General features: G+C 47.8%; 3 protein-coding genes and 1 long non-coding RNA gene across 18 annotated transcripts in view; 3 read left to right on the top strand and 1 right to left on the bottom strand.

Annotated features, from left to right (window-relative positions):
- The window catches only part of Camta1 (calmodulin binding transcription activator 1), a 684,963-nt gene extending 678,940 nt beyond the window's left edge, over window positions 1–6,023 (top strand). For all 15 annotated transcript variants that reach the window (XM_090335924.1, XM_090335918.1, XM_090335932.1 and 12 more), the window contains one exon: window positions 2,751–6,023. In XM_090335924.1, coding sequence (XP_090192050.1) covers window positions 2,751–2,783 — 33 coding nt within the window. In that variant the 3' untranslated portion in view covers window positions 2,784–6,023. The remainder of the gene's footprint in view (window positions 1–2,750) is intronic.
- Window positions 6,024–7,153: 1,130 nt separating this feature from the next.
- Vamp3 (vesicle associated membrane protein 3) lies at window positions 7,154–16,157 on the top strand. The gene is made up of 5 exons (XM_090335934.1): window positions 7,154–7,255; window positions 9,399–9,486; window positions 13,045–13,203; window positions 13,871–13,922; window positions 15,876–16,157. Coding segments are annotated over exons 1-5 (318 nt in total). The 5' UTR covers window positions 7,154–7,253; the 3' UTR covers window positions 15,893–16,157.
- LOC150062568 (uncharacterized) lies at window positions 12,605–18,397 on the bottom strand. Its single transcript, XR_016536021.1, has 3 exons — window positions 17,960–18,397; window positions 15,558–15,733; window positions 12,605–13,306 (listed from the first exon to the last, which is right to left on the bottom strand). It is a non-coding gene; the product is annotated as an uncharacterized LOC150062568 (long non-coding RNA).
- Window positions 18,398–18,888: 491 nt separating this feature from the next.
- Per3 (period circadian regulator 3) overlaps window positions 18,889–19,592 on the top strand; it is a 46,576-nt gene continuing 45,872 nt past the window's right edge. The window contains exon 1 of the mRNA XM_090335914.1: window positions 18,889–19,128. Coding sequence (XP_090192040.1) covers window positions 19,106–19,128 — 23 coding nt within the window. The 5' untranslated portion in view covers window positions 18,889–19,105. The remainder of the gene's footprint in view (window positions 19,129–19,592) is intronic.

The raw sequence follows: 19,592 nt of genomic DNA, 5'->3' as shown, positions 1-19,592 counted from the left end.
GAAAACAAAAAGCAAGAATGAAGAACAATCCTGTGTTATTCTGAGAAATAGTCTTAGAGGCAGTGGAGTGGAATAGTAAGCTTTGAGACTTTGAAGTTAGACGATTCAAATACTTCTGCCATTTATTAACTATCTGATTTGGAACCAGTTTCTGATTTCCTATGACTTTTAGATACTACGTGTACATACTGGAGGTAATGGCAGTATTGTGGGGTCTACATAAGTAAAAATATTGAGGATTCTCTCCTATAAGAACTTCCTGTCTATGCCATTTAAGTCATTTTAGTGCCTTTCATAATGTTAAGTTACTGTGGTAACTTCACAATGAAATTATGAATGAATTCTCCACTTGGTCTCAGGAGTTTTGGAAACCCAGAAAATATATCTGAAAATTGGAATATTCCCATTTTCCCCTAGAGACAGGCCCTGCACGTGGCCACATGCTCCTCCTTAGAGCTGTGAAGACTTGATGCATTTTGTAGCAGAGAATTTACCTGATGACTTTAGACCCTGATGGAAAACTTGGTGGGCTTTTTACTTAGTTCTGAACGAAACAGGAAATATACAGTAGTACACACACCCCATGTGACCGTTTTAACTAGCAGAGCGGTCTTTCAAGTTAGACATGCTACCCTGACCCACCGAGTAGCAGTTCCTTGGTAAAATATTCCTGGTGGATACTTCACTCTCCTTTAAACAAAATGCATCTCAACAGTAAGCTTAATATTTTCCAGTCATTTCAGCTCAGTTGGTTCTACAAATGCTATGAGCAGATACCTGTATATATGCTGTCAGATTTTTGAGACATCTTCAAGCTCTAGAAAGTTCACCAACGATGGAGTCACTGTCAAGAGAGCCCTGTGCTGATGCAGAGGAGCGTGGGCAGCTCCCTTACTTGGGCAAACCTTGTGCGTATGCGCAGCTCCCACACTCGGGCAAACCATGTGCACATGTGCAGCTCCCGTGTACTTGGACAAACCGTCTGCACAGGCACAGGGACTGCATGGCCGGACGGGGCCGGCACCCGTGCATGCCTTGCATTTCTCCAGCCAAAGGGGTGTTAGCATAGATACTGCATGTCTAAAAATTGAACAGAGACTGTGGCATGTTTCAATTTTTAAAAGGCTCTTTCTTAAGTATGCATGCCCCAAACCAGGGACCTGTAGCCACACAATTCTGTACCATTCGTCACATGACCCACTCTGGCCAATTGTGTAATAAGCCATGGCATCCTTAGTTATACATTTAAAACTAAGTAAGGTCTGGCTCTTACAACCGTAAGCAGTGTGTGTGAACTGTTGCTGGTGGGCCCGTCATTTGTGAACACACTAACACTGAGTTGGGTTTGGTCATGAGCAGCAAGTCAGACAGATAAGCAGGTTTTCACACTACCATTTTTTGTGTAGATGACGAAATATTTTTCTTCTGAAAGAGAGCGTCTTCTCCCTGAAGAGATCACATCAGCTTTGCAGAGTTCTGAGAAATGATTCTCCTTAGACTAGTAAATTTAAAAAAAAAAGTTTCCTTAAGTTGCTGTTAGCGTGTGTGTCATTCATTGCATTCGCTCCCAGTGTGTCTGACAGCAGTGACTTCATAGCTTTGCTTTTTTTTTTTTTTTTTTTTTTAAGAATGTTTTCTTCCTGCCTTCTCAGAAAGTCAAGTAGCCTTCATCTTAACACAATAATTTTACTTGCTGGTCTTGCTGAAGCAAAAGGAGAGAGCTTACCTTAAGACATTCCTTCGGGCCAGTGAGGTAGAGGGGTCCTAAGAAGCTGCAGCCTCTCTGTGGCTAAAACCACGGTTCTCCATTCCTGGGAAACATGTCACTGTATACCACGCAGTACTACAAAGTGACTTACTGCACTTACTGTGAAGGCAAACTTGTACTTATTTGTTAGTATCAAAAGATATTTACAGCTTAGAACGTTTCCGGTTACCCATCTATACCAAACCTTAAAAAAATTATTTTTAAGAGTCAGAGATGGGGCCTGGTGGTGCTTGCCTATCATTCCAGTATTTGGGAGGCTGTAGCAAGAGAACAGCGAGTTTCAAGATTGGCCTGGGCTATGAAGCAAAAGAAACACATTTGAAAAAGAGGCCAAGTGTTTTTTATGTTGAAATGCAGGTTGGAAGTGGTGTTGGGTACTGGTTATGAGGGCCTCCCTGGGCTCGGGTTTGTTTACTGCAGCATATCTGATCAGTAGAACAAAGTCCCTCTTATCTCCTCCTTGCCTCCTCCTGTTGTCTATGTGCGCGTGTGGAGAAGGGGCTTGGGTATGGCTTGAAGTCATGGTGTAGAGCGAGAAGCAGGCCAGAAAGAGTGAAGTGTATGACCCAATCAGGACTGCTCACATGCTTGCCTGTGAGCAAAGCAGAAGCTGAATCTCTGGTGTGTTCAAAAGCACCTGTGTGTGCAGATCCTTAAGTTTACATCCCAGCAGAAGGCAGCAGTGATGTTCCACCAGGCAAGAAAGGGTCAGACTCCACCTCAGCTTTCTCTGTGCTTGGAGCCACTGGTATAGACTCAAGTACTTATTCTTTTATATCCCTTTAGGGTCATGTCTTCCTCTCTGAACTTTCTTCCCAACAACCATTGGGAAGGTGTTCCCTTTGCCATCAGTCCTCAAAGGGTTTGTACTAGCCAGCACAACTGCCACTGCAGAGGGGACAAATGGTATTAGCACTCTCCTGTGTCATCACAACCTAGCTCTGTAGTTACCGCCTGGTGTTTTCTTTTGTTTCTCTTCCAGAGTGAAAGAATTGAAAAAGGCCAAGGAACTTGAAGACATACAGCAGCATCCCTTAGCAATGTGACATTGCTTTTCAGACTGTTTTCATTTCTGTTTTTAGCAGAGACATGCAACAACTACACACATGCGCACACGCACACACACACACACAATCCCTCTGCAGTTTGGGGAGATCAGCTGCAGGATTTTAATGGAATGTTTTTGGTCATTGCATTTGCACTTTCATGGACAACTTTTAATTTGATCAGCAAGACATCTTGGAACTCAATCTTCTGTTGGATCATAGGAAAACAAGACACCAGGAGGAATCGAAAGAGGCTTCCTCTTCTTAGGAAGAAGTGATTTTCCTTCTCATATAGGGCTGTATTCAAACATCGTGTGGAACTGTACAAATATTTATACCAAAAATATAGATAAGAAAAGGTGGGGAAACACTAGCAACAAAAAGGATTGCTGGGCCTGCACCTGCCGGTTATTTCCAAGAAGCTGAACTTTTGGGATGGATGCTCAGTGGAGGGCATAGATCATACAAATCTTTATGGGGTCCGCGTGTTCTCATTTCCTTCACTGTTTTGTTTGTTAGGGGTTTTGTTTGTTTGTTTGTTTTAATCTCTACAGCACACGTAATGCAACTTTTAAAATCTGCAGGTTGTTAATGTCTTGTGGAAATTCGCAGAGGGGCGGGTGTGTGGTAAACGGGTAATGCATGGGAGATGGGAGAAACATCTTTCAGAGTTGAAATTTTATTTTCTTGCCCCTGCACCTCCGAAGAAGCTGCGAGGAGTTGCCACCTTGTCCCTTTCTCGTGTCCAGCACTTTAATTTTGGGCCTTACTTTCATGTGCAATGAGAATTACTTATGAATTGGTAAAGCATGTAGCCTTTTTAGCAACCTTGGAAACGTTCGCCCTTCCAAGGAATCATAAACCTTGCCTGGACATTTGCCACCTAAACGACCAGTGTGGTGCTGCATTCTGGCCAGTAAATTCCATGCGTTTGGCTCTATCTCATCCAAACCGAGTGGTTTTCGTGTATATATAGAAAGTAGAAATGGAAAATGAGAAAATATTTGAAAGGGATTATATTAATTGCTAAATATTTTATTCACAAAGATCGATAACGTGGCAAGATAAAATTATCTGTATAGTTTTGTCTGAAGGAGGGAGAGAAAAAGTGGATGTATTGTTTGTATATATTGTATATATTAAAACAAAGAGATATGTGCATGAACTCAAGAAAAAGAAATGAGCAAAAGCAAAGCATTAGTGGCTATGGTCTATAAAATGAAACAAAAAAACTTTATTTCACTATAAGAGTACTTTATTTTAAATGTTCTTTAGAAGAACATTTTGCTAAAGCATGAATAAACTGCAAAAAATAAAAGAGCTACTGTATTTAGACTTAGGAAAAAAAAGGCAGAGTAACATTACTTTTAAAAAAAAAGAATATGTTTACATTTAATTTTGGCTACCAGGAGTTTAGTTTATATTATTTAAAATTCTTTTGCCAATGGTGCCAATAATGTGAATGCTAATATTGCTTGAGAAAATTAAGTTACTTTTGCAAAACAGATAATCCTAAAATAAATCTATCCATGACTTAAAACCATCCCCCTCACTCCAACAACAAACACTTAGAATAATCAGAACCTGACAAAAAGGAGTAGTGTGAAGAGTAGAGAAGTGTCACATTTTCATATTGCCTGCTGGAAATCAGAAGATGAAATTTAAAAAAAAAACTGCACAAAAAATAACTAAAAGTGAAAAACTCGTAGAATGGTCTTGTAGGATGTCGTGTGAATTACTATTTTCCAGATAACGAGGAGCCAAAGAAATCTAATGCTTTTAAAAATCAAACTGCTAATGTCAAATGGAGAGAATTAAGCTTGCCATTTGCTGATGCCAGTTTTAAAATTCCCAGGTGACGTCTGAGGATCAGTTGGTATCAAATGGGATATCTCGACTTGGTTTTGGAGGCCAACTGTGAGTGGTAAACTCAAGGCTTGTTGTGAAGCCTAAAAATATTCACAGATGAGCTTGTTTTTTTTGTTTTGTTTTGTTTTTTAAACTGGTGTCTTTAGAAGGAAGGTTTATACAAAAAAAGATTGTGGTTAAAAAAAAAAAAACTGGGGTCAGTACTCTTGGTGCCTTTTCTATAATTGTACTTGTTTTTTAATTCCTTCCTTTCACTGCCAGCCTCGAATTACTGTACAGTATATGTCTTTCTGCTTGTGATCAGCTTTGACAATAATGACAGCCCCACATCGAGCAGCCACCTGTACACCGTTAACGGACGAGGCCTGATGTCGTCTTCATGTGTGGGTTACACTGCAGCTGTGCTGTCTCCCACATAGGCTGCCTTCCCACAATTTGACCTGTTAGGACACTTGAGTAATCTCAGAACACACAGTTGCATTCATAACAGGAAAAGAATGTGAGAAGCCAGCTCTTTCAGAAGATCCTATATTAATACTGGGTTTGGGTACATTTATTCCATTCATTATGGTACAGATAACTAATCTTTTTTTGACCTGAGTAATGACCTCAGTGGATTTGCTTCAACCCTCACGACAATTATTTTTTTTTAATGTTTCACATTGCTCCATTATTAGCTGAATAAGTTAGAAAATTCCGAACATAGAGACTTAAATAGAATTAGGAGGTTCTTACGGAGGGGATAAGAAGTGGGTTTGAAACCTGCCAGTAAAAACTGAATCCTGGGTGAGGTAAAAATGCACTTCCACTGAAACAAAGCATTTCTGACCGCTTTTTCTTTGGTTGTGAATCTTCCTTTCGAGTATAAGATGATAGCTATTGTAAGCGCAGCTTTCTTGGATAATCTGAAATTCCCAAGTGCCAGGAGTAGGAGTTCATTATAAAATTAATAGCTAATCTTATTCTGTCTCCTGAAGATTTAATTGCTATTCTTGTTACCCATTTGAAATCAGCTGTACTGTGTGAACAAAATCAAGACAATAACATGAACCCCTCTGGCTGCACGGTCGCTTATGGCAGTTCCACACAGTAGTTGGCGCCCAATGGGGGGTCCCTGAGACTTGCATGTAAAACTAGTCTAGATGTCTTCTTTTTTTTTTGTAAGTTTTATTTTTGTATTTGTGCATGTAAAGCATCATTGAATCAATGGATCTGTTGAAGAACTCAGCTGCTGGAAACCATGCAAAATGTTTTGAATTGCCCTTAAAATATGGAAAATGTTTTCTGAATGCTTTATATTCTTTCTGCTGTAAATTAAAAATGAAGAAAATTTCCCCATACTATTGGTGTGCTTTGCTTTAACTTGATGGGGATATCCAAATCCAAGATGTTCAGCATATTCCAAACCAGAGGAGGCAATTTTAAGTATGTCCTTCCTATCCAGATGCAGTATTTTCATACTAAATGAAACATCATTTCAAATATATGGGGGGGGGCGGGTGTTGGGGATGGAGGCCAAACAACAGAACCACTTTCCCAGAGCTATCCTTTATCTTCCAGGCCCATCACTTGTTTAATAAGACAATGCAGTTACTTGAGCTAAACTCACCATTTTAGTTCAAACATTCTTCAGTAGTCTTGTCTTCTTTGTAAGCGCTCTGCTTTGTTCAGTCCCCTTCATTACAGACCCCAGTGGCCTCATGAATCTTCCCAACTGGTCCTTAAAGTGTTGTGGAGCCCACTGCGCTTAGGTGCCATTGGTTTGTCGTCACTGCCTGAACCTCTGGCAGCTCTGTGCACACCAGGGCCGTCCACCTCCGGCTTTTTCAGGGCCTTGGTCCTTCTCTTGCCTGGAAAATTCTGCTTGGCGACTGAACTCCGGCTCCACCTCTGCATTTCCTTTTCCTGTTGCACTCCGTGTTTTCTTCTCCACTGTCTCGACCTCTGTTAACTGTGACTCGCTTGAAAAGCATATTTCCGGTAAAACTTAAATGTATTACAAAGCAATCGTCTCCAGTGCACCCAGAGTGGAAGCCCTACAGGTGAGTGGGGGGAGCGCGGGGAGACAGTCGCGATCGCCAGTGCGAGGCTGTCTTCAGAGGATGACGAAGGTGAGGAGAGGGGACTGGCCTGCCCCGTCCCGGGACGAGCCGCTGCTCCCCAGGGTCACGGCTTCCTGGGAACAAGGTGGCGTCTCCCCAGCGCCACTGACCGGGTCATTCGGGCGCGTTAGGCACTTACATGGTGTATAATATCACGACACAGAAACGACCCACCGGTACAGTCCCTCTCCAGAGCCTGGAAGCCCCGCTGGGCACATTACCGGACAGCGCCCCCAGCCCCGCCAGCGTCCGACCCGGAATGGCAGAGCCCGGGGGCGCGGGCAGCCTCAGCTCGGAGCCCGCCCCCACGGGCCACGCCCCCGGCAGGCCACGCCCCGCGGAAGCCACGCCCACTTCCGGAGCGCGCCCCGCCCTGCCTCGCTGGTGACGCCACTGCCGCGCCGCCCATCTTCGTGGCCTCCCGTGCCCACTGCGCAGCTCCGCGGACCCTCGGTCGCCACCGCCAAAATGTGAGTGACGCGAAGCGGCGAGGGGCGGCGCGGGCCCCGGAGGTGGCTCAGCTGGCGCCCGGGACCCTCGCCCGCCCCCGGGGGCCGCCGCCCACCACCTGGACGCGGGCCGCGGCGGCGCGGGCCTGCGCGGGGCGCCTGGGCCCTGGGGTGGGCGGCGGCGGCGCCCGGGGTGCGGGTCGCGGACGGGCCGGGAGACCCTCCGGCTGGATCACGGTCCCCGGGGGCCCCGTGGCCGTCGGGCGGACGCGGCGGGGCTGCGCAGGGTCGAGGGCTTCCGAGAGGAAGCGACTGCCCCACCCCGCAGCCATGGCTACTTCCCGGAGGTCCTCCACGGGGCGGTGGCTCCTGCCCGCCGTGTCCGCGGGCCCCAGGAGGGCGCGAGGACAGACCCGGGCCCGCTGTGAGGCTTCTGCCAACCGGGCTGGCAGCCCTCCCGCGCCAGGGGCCCAGGGGTGAGCTCGGAAGGTGACTGCACGCAGACAGCCCCATCAAGAGCGCACTTGAAATCCACGTTTCTGGTCCCGTGCGAAGAATGCCAGTTGACAAGAACCACCAAGACCCACTGTTCCCTCGAGCCGCGGCTACGATCTGTGTCCGAGGCCCTCACTTTGCCCATCTATAAAATGGGGCCACCGTCGTGCTCCGCACATAGGGGAGCAGGTTCAGTGAGACAGTGCTTAGCCTGAGCGCGGCCCCTGCTACCACCGGCCAGTCTGCTCCTGGCTCCTGGTTTAAAAGAACTTGGCTGGGCCTTCGTGGCCCAAGCCTGTAATCCTAGCTACACAGGAGGCTGAGATTTGAGGATGGTGGTTTGAAGCCAGTCAGGGCAGAAAAGTCTTTTGAGACTGACAACCACCCCAAAGCCAGAAGTGGAGGGGTGGCGGAAGTGGTAGAGAGACAGCTAGAGTGAAAACAAAGACACACAAAAATCAGAACAACGGAGGGACAGTGCCTAAGGCTGGAATACAAGACCCAGTAGTGACACAAAATAAAATACTGTGCGGGCTGCTAGTGGCTCACACCTGTAATCCTAGCTACCCAGGGGGCTTAGATCTCAGGATTGCAGTTCAAAGCCAGTCCTGGGAGGAAAGTTTTTTTTTTTTCTCTTCAGTTAACCACCAAAACTGAAAGTGGTACTGTGGCTTAAAGTGATAGAGCCTTGAGCTGAAGAGCCCAGGGACAACACCCAGGCCCAGGAGTAGAGTAGGGTGGTAGTCTTGAGCTGAAGAGCTCTAGGACAGCTCCCCCTGCCCCTCCCTCCCAGTTCAAGCCCCACAAAAACCACCAAAAAAAAAAAAAGAAAGAAAACTGAATGTATGACTGTTGTGTTAGCATCGTGCATGCTCAGTGCTGTCTTGGATATACAGAAGAGGATTCTAAGACCCAGGTGACTACAAGTTATTAGAGGGGTAGGACTTTATATAGTGTCAAAACCTAGCAGCCAAGTAAATCACGGAAGCAAAATAGGACTTCAGAGCCAAAGGGAGCGAAAGAGGCATTTGATGAAGATTTTGAAAAAGACAGATAATTTTCTGAAAGGAATCGTTGGTTCAACTTACCTCCCCCCCACCTCCAACCCCCACCCTAGTCTTTCAGATCCTGTTGCTGTAAGTGAATATTTCTCCTTACTGGGAAGAGGCCATTCTGTATTGTTCATTACTGTACAACAGTGCTTACCATAAAAAGACCAGGAGAATATGAGTGTATATAAACAGATGGTTGCTCCTTGATAGAAAGCAACTCACTCTTGGAAGAGTGGGAGATGAAGTGGAGAAGGTTCCATGGGAGCAGATTGAGGGGGAGAGAGGGGAGAGGAAAAAGAGGGGGAAAAAACCAAGTAAACAAGTTAAACAAAGTAAGTTTACCTATGTTAGGATCAAGAACTTCAATGAGAACCGAATTGAATCTAGAAAACCTTCACTTTACACCCTGGTCACTTTATCAGGTGATACAGTCTGAGAAATTATATAGGAATTAAAAATCTCATTAACAGCCTTGCCCTCTCCTGCAGGATTCTGTTTAGCTGTTTGCCTTAGTTCTGTGTGGGGAATCATTAGGGCTGAGTCCTGTAATAGTATCTCATACTTAGAGAAGTGCGTTTGTAATCGTGCTTACTCACACTGTGCCTCTCCAATTTCAGGTCTGCAGGTATGCCTTCAGGTTCAAGCACTGGCACTGGCACTGGCAGTAATCGAAGACTACAGCAGACACAAAATCAAGTGGATGAGGTATTATTGCTCCACCACCACCACCGTGTAGTACTAGCTCAAACTAAGCTTGGTAGGGATACTACGACTTCAGCTGTGCTCCAGGTCATCCAGATAGGATCTGATGGGGTTTTTTGCTGTCCAGCATGACCTATGATTGTTCTATTCCGCCCCCCCCCATATAAGTAGGATAAAAACCATATACCACTATGACCAGCTTTTTTGGTCATGTGGCTTGAACTCTGGGTGCTATCCCTGAGCTCTTCAGCTCAAGGCTACTACTCCACCCCTGGGCCTGGGTGTTGTCCCTGAGCTCTTTAGCTCAAAGCTATTACCCTACCCCTTGAGCTATAGCCCCATTTCCCATTTTCTAGTGATTAATTGGAGATAAGAGTCTCTTGGTCTTTAGTGCTGGGCTGGCTTTGAATTGAGATCCTCAGATCTCAGCCTCCTGTGTAGCTAGGATTACAGGCGGGAGCCACAGTGACCAGCTTTTTTGTGGAGATGAAACTTCCTACCTTTTTACCCAATCTGAACCATGTCTTTATGATGTGTGCTTCCTCAGCAGCGGGTTTACAGAAGTCAGCCACTACACTCAGCTCTAAAATTCTACAACATGAATTTTAAACAAGTGTGAGAATGCTTGGCAATAAGAGAATGAGTGTACACCTTGACTTTGAAGAATGTAAGAAAAATCTGCCTGCTGCTGTGTTGAAATAGGAAAGTCAGGCTTTCTTGGTTTCATGCTTGTCTTTTCAAATCACATACCTAAAAACACAGACACTTTTCTCCACTAGCCCTCCTCAAGAAGCATTCGATGAAGTAGGACAATAAACATGTAAGGATGAGACCTACAGATTGCTCCAGTGAGGAGCAAGTCCTTCTGATCAGGTAGCTTTTTCACAACACATGTTGTATGTCCTGCTTTACCACTGCCTGGCTTGACAGGCTCTAGGGTTGACCTCTGGCCGTTGCCATGGACACACAGGAGGCAGATGCTGATAACCTGACAAAGCTGACGATAACCTGACAAAGCTGTGTTTGTAAGGTTTTTGAGCTAGAGGACTTTCACAGCACCCCTTATTTGACCCCAAATGCGCAGAACCATGATGAAAATTGAGAAATTCAGACTGGTATTTCTATGTTCTAAAAGCTACTACTCTCCAACAAAGATTTCTTGGTCTCTGTGCTTATAGCCACCCAAAGAATAGTGGAAATTGTTAAATATAATTTGATTAGATGGTTTATTTATGAGCTTATTTCTGAAACTTTTGGATTTTCTCAATGAAACCATTCTAATTCTATCACTTACAAAATCAAATTGGACTTGGGTCCTTTTTGTTTGTGGGATGGGAAGGGATGTAATAGTCCTGGTCCTGGGGCTTGAGTACAAGGTCTGTGCTCTGTCCCTGGGCGTTTTTTGCTCAATGCTAGTACCATTTGAGCCACACCTCTCATTTGACTTTTTTTTTTTTTTTTTTGGTAGTTTATTGGAGATAAGAATGTCACAGACTGGGCTGGGAGTTTAGCCTAGTGGTAGAGTGCTTGCCTAGCATGCACCAAGACCTGGGTTCGATTCCTCAGTACCACATACATAGAAAAAAGCTGGAAGTGGTGCTGTTGCTCAAGTGGTAGAGCTCTAGCCTTGAGAAAGTCCAAGGACAGTGCTCAGGCCCTGAACTCAAGCCCAGGACTGGCAAAAAAAAAAAAAGAATGTCACAGACTTTTTTGCCTGGGCTGGCTTCAACCCCAATCCTCAGATTTTAGCCTCTTGAGTGGCTAGAATAAACCAGTGACATTCAGTGGGTCTTTTTTTTTTTTTTTTTTTTTTTGCTTTTTATTTTATTGATGTGAAATTCATGTAACATACAATGACATCATTTGAACGTGAACAGCTCTGTGTATTTATGTATTTAGTGTACTTACCATGTATGCAGCTTTACCTCTTCCTACTTTCTGAACTCTTTCATCTCACAGAGAAGCACCCTGTGCTCACTCAGAAATTGCTCCTTCAGGCAGTGCCTGTCTGGGGCCCTGTACTCTGCCTTCTGCTTCTCTGCATTTGCTTATTTTGGGTATAGCATATAAAAAGATTGTCCAGCATGACCTTTTTGTGTTGGGCTTCTTGCACTCAGCACAATGCCCTCAGCATTCATCTGAGCTGTGGGTTTGTGTGGCTGAGTTGTAGTCCAAGGTATGTGTAGGCCCCCGTTAGTGATCTACATATCAGTTAGTAGATATTCAAGCTGTTATGAATAATGCTGCCCAAAGAAGAGCCCAGGACCCCCACAGTGGGGTCACACAGTGCTCCCGTGGTGAGTGTTTCTAGAGAGGTTCCTGGTCTCTGTACTCACCAGCCTTTGGATGCTCGCCATCCTAGAGACCGGAAGTGGTAGCTCATGGTGGTTTTACGTAGAGCCCTGCTCTTTGCCTGGGCTGGATTGGCCCTCATTCCTCCTGTGACGCTTCCTGAATTGCTGGGGTGACAGTCATGTGCCACCATGCCCAACCACTGGTTGTATGAGATGGAGTTTATTGTATGAGATGAACTTTTTTTACCTTGAAAAGCTGGTATTGAACAATGATTGCCTGATCTTAGCCTCCAAGTACTTATTAGGATAATGGTGAGAACCACCTTGCTCACCCTTTTGTCTGTTCTTATTGTTACTGTTTGCAGTACTGGCATTTGAACTCAGAGCCTCATGCTTAGTAAGCAAACTGTACCACTTGAATCATGCCTCTACGCCCATTTCTTGCTCAGGGGTAGGGTCTTTTTATTGAAAAGCTAAGAGCTCAAAACCCTAAGTTCAAGACTTAGTACCAGTACAAAAATAAAAAAGAGAAAGAAAATAGATAAATTGGGCTTCGTAAAAATACTTTGAGGTCAGGAATTAGGCCTAGTGATAGAGTACTTGCCTAGCATACAGGAAGCCCTGGGTTTGATTCCGCAGTACCACATACACAGAAAAGGCCAGAAGTGGTACTGTGGCTCAAGTGGAAGAGCACTAGCTTTGTCAAGGACAGTGCCCAGGCCATGAGTTCAAGCCCCAGGACTGGCCAAAAAAGTTTTGTTTTGTTTTTTAAAAACTTTAAAGTATATTATAGCCAACTTAGAAGTCATCCAGAAGATATCCATAAATGACATATCTGAAAAAGTTTAATATCCAGAATACATAAAGAACACTTCCAAGTTAGCAACAACAACAGCAACTAAAAATGACAACCCATTAAAAACCAGGCAAAGAGCCAGGCAGGGAGACTCACAGCTGTAACACCAGCCACTTGAGAGGCAGCGACCGGGACCATCATAGTTGGAGCATAAGTGACATTCCCTTATCCCCATCTCAGTCACTAACCCAGGCTTAGTGGTGTGTGCCAGCCATCCCATCTGTGCAGGAGGTGGCAAGTAGAAGGCCCGAGGCTGGACTTGGACAGCCTATCTGAAAGGGTCTCTGCCCCTGCTTTGTTAGGGACAGCTTGGCTTAAAGTAATAAAATGGCAGCCAGGAGGGGGTAGGTTCCCTTGGGAAAATGGGTTCTTCCATTCCTGACTTGTCACTTGGTAAACTGATTGGTTTAGGTGGTGGACATCATGAGGGTCAATGTGGATAAGGTCCTAGAGAGAGACCAGAAGCTCTCCGAGCTAGACGACCGTGCAGATGCACTGCAGGCAGGAGCTTCTCAGTTTGAAACAAGTGCTGCCAAGTTGAAGAGGAAGTACTGGTGGAAGAACTGCAAGGTGAGTCTCCTATCGCCGCCCGCAAGCTGGGCCCCTGTCCCCAGATGTCAGTGGAGGCTCCGCACACTGGACTTCTTCTGAAGCTGGGAGGTAGTTCAGCTTCCTGCGTGGGGACATTTGGACCAGCTGTGAGTCTAAAGCACTGAATGCATCCCACATCCTCGCCTACCACTAGGAACCCCCATGTTTTGATCACAAGTGGCATGTGCAACAGGAATATCCCAAACCAGCCTCAGACCATTGCCCCTTCTCAACTCAGACCTCCACAGTGCCCTGAACAGATCGGTGGGAAGGCTGGCAATGGTGCTGGTGCAGGCAGTCCTGGAATAGCTCACAGTTAAGGAAAGCTCACAGCTGCAAAGTCCCATGGAGTCCAACAGAAAAGACCAGCAGTAAGCCTGGCCCCAGTGGATTCTGAGTTAGCCAATGAGTGTTTGGGGATAAACTCACAGGCACATGGGACAGTTCAGCAGCCCGACTGGGTATGGAAATGAGTACACATGCAAGCACCTGTCTAGGCCTCGGACCTACATACACCTAGAAAATCCCTAAATGCCTTGGGCCCTGACAGAATGTATTCCAGACTGCAGTGCATCGACTAGAGTAAGTGACGAGATTAGTCGTCCATGTGGTGTCTCTCTCATGGCGTGGTTGTGCTCTGTTGCAGATGTGGGCAATAGGGATTAGCGTCCTGGTGATCATCATCATCATCATCATTGGTGAGTCGCCGCGTGTTGCTAGATGATTGGGGGTATAAGAATGAAGGATGAAAGTTCTACCAGAATGGTGGTAGTGGGGCTTGAACTCAGGCCCGGGGCACTATCCCTGAGCTATTTTGCTCAAGGCTAGCATTCTGCCACTTTGAGTCACAGCTCCACTTGTTTTTTTTTTGGCTGTTAATTGGAGATAAGAGTCTCACAGGGGCCAGGAGCATGGCCTGCTGATAGAGTACTTGCCTAGTATGCAGAAATCCTAGGTTGGATTCCTCAGTACCATCTACACAGAAAAAGCCAGAAGTGGTGCTATGGCTCAAGTGGTAGAATGCTATCCTTGAGAAAGCTCAAGGACAGTGCCCAGGCCCTAGCTCAAGCCCCAGGACTGGCCAAAAAAAAAAAAAAAAGATTATCCTGCCTGTATTAACTGCGAACCACAATCCTCAGATGTCAGCCTCCTAAGCAGCTAGGATTACAGGTGTGAGCCACTGGTACCCAGCCACCTGTCTTCTGTAGCAACTGTTTTATAAACTTGACTGGTTTTATTTATTTCTTGGGGGGGACTGGTATTGAGACAGGATGTTGTTATAAAACCTAGGTGAGCCTCAAACTCACTGTCCTCCTACCTCCACCTCATGTGTTGGACTGCAGCTGTGTGCTACCATACCCAGCTAAAATGTTTGAGTTTTGTATTATTGATGTCGAAAATGAACATAATCCTTTAAGGTGATGGAATCTCACATGGAGTAACTACCATTTTCCTCTCTGAATGTCTATTTTTTTAACTCTGGCCCTTGCACTCTCACATGGCTTGGTAGCTCTCAGCTAATTACTACTACTTGAACCATACCTCCAGCCTTGTTGTCATTTTGTATTACTTTTGCTGATTAATTGGAGATGGAATGTCTTGAATTTATCTGCCCAAACTGGCTTTAAGCCATGCTCCTATAGGTCTCAGCACCCTAAGTAGCTAGGATTACAGGCCCAAGCCAGCTCTGAATGGTTTGGTTTTAATATTTTTTTATTAATGACTTTATTGTTGTTTTTTATATGGTACTGAGGAATTGAACCTGGGGCCTCATGCATACTAGACAAACATTTCCACTGAACCACAATCCCTGCCCCTCTCAATATTTTTAAATTCTCTCAATCTCACGTGTGTGTGTGTGTGTGTGTGTGTGTGTGTGTGTGTGTGTACTGAGGGTTAAATTCAGGGTCTCAGGCTCACTAGGCAGGTGCTCTACCACTTGAGCCAGGCCCTCACCTGTTTCTGTTTTTCAGATAGAAAAATCTTGTGATTTATTAAAATTTTTTTTCAAGTCCTGGGGCTTGAACTCAGGGCCTGGGCACTGTCCTTGGACACCTTTTGCTCAAGGCTAGCACTCTGCCAATTGAGCCACAGTGCCACTTCTGGCTTTTTCTGTGTATGTGGTATCGAGGAATTGAACCCAGGGCTTCTACCACTAGGCTATGTGCCTGGCCCTGTAATTATTTATTTATTTTTTGCTCAGGGCTGGCATAGACCTTGGTTTTCCTACCCACAGCCTTCCGTGTAGCCAGCATTATAGATGTGATATAAACAATGGTCTTTTCTCATTGCTAGGTTATTAGCAGATGTTTCTTAGTGGAATGTATGGTTACCTTGTTCTAACTGTAGTCTCCTCTAGCCCCCTCTGTCACGAGATTGGCTATAGTGTCCTCAAACTCCATCTGTCACGAGATTGACTGCAGTCACCTCCATCCCTGTCTGTCATGAGATTGATGGTAGTCTCCTCTAGGCCCGTCTGTCATTATATTGGCTGTAGCCTCCTTTAGCCCTGTTGAATGACAAGTCACTAATAGGAAATCAGTTAAGTGGGAATCCATTCACCTGTAGACACAGCGCATGTTGTTACTGTATATCTGTACTCGAGACTAAAGTGTCTTTCTCCCTGTTCTTAAATCTCCCTTGTCCTGTAGTGTGGTCTGTCTCTTAATGAAGAGCTGGTGAAACTCAAGCCTGCTGTTTGGAAACCTCTTGAAGACTTTCGACTTAGAACTTGCTCTATTACCAAGCTTACCTACTGTTATTTGTAAAATGATTATTTTTGTTAGTTCACATACAGTTCAGTTTGTAGGATGTGCCTTTTTTTTTTTAATATGCACTCCAAACTTGAGGTTTGGCCAGCCCTGCCACATTTTGCACGGTGCCTTTTTGCAGATTTACACAAGGCTGGAGAGTTCTTAAGCCCCGCAGTGCCAGCAGTACCTACATTGCTCCCAGATAGGGGAATCAGCTCTAAGTTAGCTATCATGGATTTTACCTTCAGAACCAACTGTAAAACTTCCCCTAGTAACCAGACTTCCAACCGTGCCTTCTGGAAAGAACACTACCATCCACTGCAAACCTGTGACAGTCACAAGCTGTGCCTTATTTTTGATACTTTATTGGTTCTCTAGGCTAGCCCTTTCCTTTTGTAAGCACTACTGACACTGTGTTTCAGCCCATGTGCTGGTATAAGAGATAAGCTTTTAGATAGGATGATGTTTTTCATTCATGTCACTTGCTAAGATCTTACTTGAAGCAGAAATAACCCCTTTTGAAAAGTTTTTATAGAACTCTATGACCAAAGTTTCTCCTATGCCAAAAAGTTAAATACAGATACCATATCCTTAACTCTGTCCTAGACAGATGAATTCAGAAAAGTGCCATATAGAACTCAAGGTGCCCTTCAGAAGGACAGTTAATTAATACTTCTACATCTTGGCCTTCCATGCCTGTGAGACGCTGTAGAGAAGGTGGCCTTCCTTCCTGACATGGCTTTTCCCACAGGGGTTAGAAGAGGGAACCTCTTGTTATCTTGTGCTGTGGACTCCAGTGTGCTTTTTCACAATTATGTGACATCAGGTCTGTAGCCCTCAAGTAAGACCATCTGTGAACTCGATCATTTCCTGGCCCAGTCTTCAAAGACCAGAGCTTTTGAAATTTGCTTCCTATTTTTACTCATATTCTACTTCCTAAATCCGTCTTCTAATTATGCTTGCGGTGAGGCTCTGGCCACCACATGCGACTAAACAATGGACAGCTAACCAGAGACGCTTGCTTTATTCAGTGTCCTACACTGCACAGACTCGGGGTGTGGGCTTAAAGAAGGCAGAGGGAGAAGCACTTCACCTGCTCTGTGGCCCTTTCTGTTGGAATGTTCTGAAGTTCTGGCTCACACAGGAAGCAGCCCAGGGGGCCAGAGCACAATTCTGCTGCTTTAGTACTGCTCTCACCAAAAGGACTGGATTTTGACCATGTGCCTTGCTGTATGCAGGCTGTGAGAAAGCAGCTGTCGCTGTCAGGCCCTCAGCCCACCCCGACACCGGAGCTCAGGCTGGCCTGACTGAGACCTTGATGCTCTCTTCATGGCCCTGACCCTCAGGCTCCTGCATTAACACAACACCTGGCTGTGCCTGTGCATTTAGCTGGGAACCTTCCTGGTATAATGACCTGAATAAAGTGTTTATAAACAGGACTCTGGCTCCTGTGTTCTTTGGACAATACAGGGATCCACCTGATTCACATCCTAAAAAATGGTGCCCCCGGCTCTCTTTCTTTCACACCATCCCCTCCTGGGTTGGTGCTTTCTATAGATCTACCTTTGGGCATGTGTGAGAAGCTGGGCCTTCACAAAGTTTCCAAAGTGTTCAGGATTTGGCTTTTGAGTTGCTTAGTGTTTGGGGGAGCAATGTACACAGCTAAACTACCAAGTCACATGCGGGGTGGTGACCTGGAGGACCGAGGGGCTTCTCCAGCCCCACTGTTGTTTTCATCTTCTAAGGCTTCCTTCTCTTAAAACACTCCCTAGCTCACTGAGGGTCCTGCATATGTTCACAATAGTTAAAAAACTTTCTGCCCCTAGGGCAAGTGACAGTGCAGTGGACGCCAACCTCCACCCCTGTCACTTCTTTCAGTTCTGCTTTGTCCCAGGCCTTGGGTGAGGGGGGGCTGGCTTCTTTCCCCCTCCCACCTCCCTTCCATTCCATGAGTTTGCCTTCTCTTCTCTCCATCTCCTAACCTTTCTGAACTGCAGTGGTCATTCTTGTTCTGTCTTTTCCACACCGTAGACTGGCAGAGAGTTAGGGACTTCATTCCATCATCCGTCCCCCGGGACCACAGCCCTCCTTGTCCAGGTGTGTGTCCCGGGCTCTGTGGCCCCTCGTTACTGGGGGAGGGGACCCGGCGTGGAGTCCAGTGTGCAGCCTGGACGGCGGGTCCTTCTGATAGAGTCCCATTCATTGGACGAGTAGCAGCATCTTGGATGCGGCGGTAGCAGACGAGGTGCTGTTCCGCCTGTACTCTCTCCTCCAGGGGCTGGGCAGTGTCCTTTCCTGACAGCTTCCACCCTTCCTCCCTCCGCCTGCAGGCTGCGTTTTACCGGGGTTGCTTGGGCGCGGCTCCCACAGGGCCACCCCACTCCCCTAACGTAGTGGAGAGAACAGGGAAGGTTAGGAGAGACGCAAACCACGGGCACTGGGGAAGACCGGAAGGAGCTGCAGAGGTCGCAGCTCCCCAGGTACAGCCAGACGCCCGCCCGCCGCGCCCTGCGAGCCGCCCGCAAGGCCGCCCTAGGGAGGGGAGGGGGCGGGGCCTCTGCTCACGTGGCTGCTCACGCCTCAAGGGCCCGCCTCCACGTGACTGGCAGCTCCTGCACCCTGTCACCGCCACGCCGGCTGCACCGTCCCTCCCCCTGGGGCGGGGTTGCACCCGGGACTCGCACGGTCGGGGACCCGGGGGTCCTGGGGGCCACTCTGCCCCCTGCCCACGCGCCGCCTGCCGGACTCGCGTTATGTAACCACCTCTGGCGGCCCCGTCCTCCGCGGTTATGTAACCCAGCCGTCCCGGCTCGGGACCCGCCCTCCGGCCAATGGGAGCCCGCCTCTGGCCGCGGCGGCCAATCGCGCGGCTCCGGGGCGGGGCCGAGTCCCGTGGCGCTCGGGGGGCGCGGGCCTGAGGACGCCCGGCACGCGGCCGGCCTCGAGACCCGGTGGCGCCGCCCGCGGGCGGGCGAGGGAGGCGCGGGGAGCGGCCGCGAGGCTCGGCGAGGGCCGGGCGCGGGGTGCAGCCTGCAGGCCGGGTGGTCCTCCGCGGGTCAGGGCGCCGACTTTGAGGAACGGGCCTCCGGGCCCCCGCCGTCCGCTCCTGCAGGCCGGGCCCTCGGACGATGCCGAGGGGACGGGCCCTCGGGTGAGCGGCCGCGGAAGGAGCCCGCCCGCCCGCCATGGCCGGGGCGCCGGGGCCCAGGCGCTCTCCATCGCCGGCCGCCGAGTGAGGCGGAGGAGCGGGGGCAGCATGGACCCCCGCGCCGGCCCCGGGGCCACCCGCGGCCCCAGCCCCGAGCTCGGGGCGCCGCCACCCGGACCTGGGCCGGGCGAGCAGCCGCGCCGGGGCCCCGCCGCGGACGGCGGCCACGGGTGACCCCCGGCGCCGGACCGGGGAAGGGGCCGCCGGCCTGGGCTCCCGCCGCGGGGCAGCGCTGATGGGCCCTGTGTGACAGGAAGGGAGAGGCGACGGGGCTCCGGTGGTAATGGAAGAAAGTGGGAAAACGTCCCCGCCTGTAAGAGGAGGCCAATAAGTGTGTGGTCCCCCGCCCCGCGCGCTCCGGGAGGAGGGAGTTTCCCGTGGCTCCTGCGTGGAGAATGGTATATATA

The sequence above is a fragment of the Megascapheus bottae genome, chromosome 6 (genome assembly GCF_031878675.1).
Source record: "Megascapheus bottae isolate mThoBot1 chromosome 6, mThoBot2.hap1, whole genome shotgun sequence".
Classification (NCBI taxonomy): Eukaryota; Metazoa; Chordata; class Mammalia; order Rodentia; family Geomyidae; genus Megascapheus; species Megascapheus bottae.
The sequence above is the reverse complement of the archived record's forward strand: the minus strand, read 5'-3'. Positions and strand labels throughout refer to the sequence as shown.

Bases quoted from the DNA above. Each gene is read 5' to 3' on its own strand.
- Vamp3 (XM_090335934.1), top strand. The intron at 9,487-13,044 runs GTATTATTGCTC...TGATTGGTTTAG, and splicing joins CACAAAATCAAGTGGATGAG to GTGGTGGACATCATGAGGGT. The intron at 13,204-13,870 runs GTGAGTCTCCTA...GCTCTGTTGCAG, and splicing joins ACTGGTGGAAGAACTGCAAG to ATGTGGGCAATAGGGATTAG.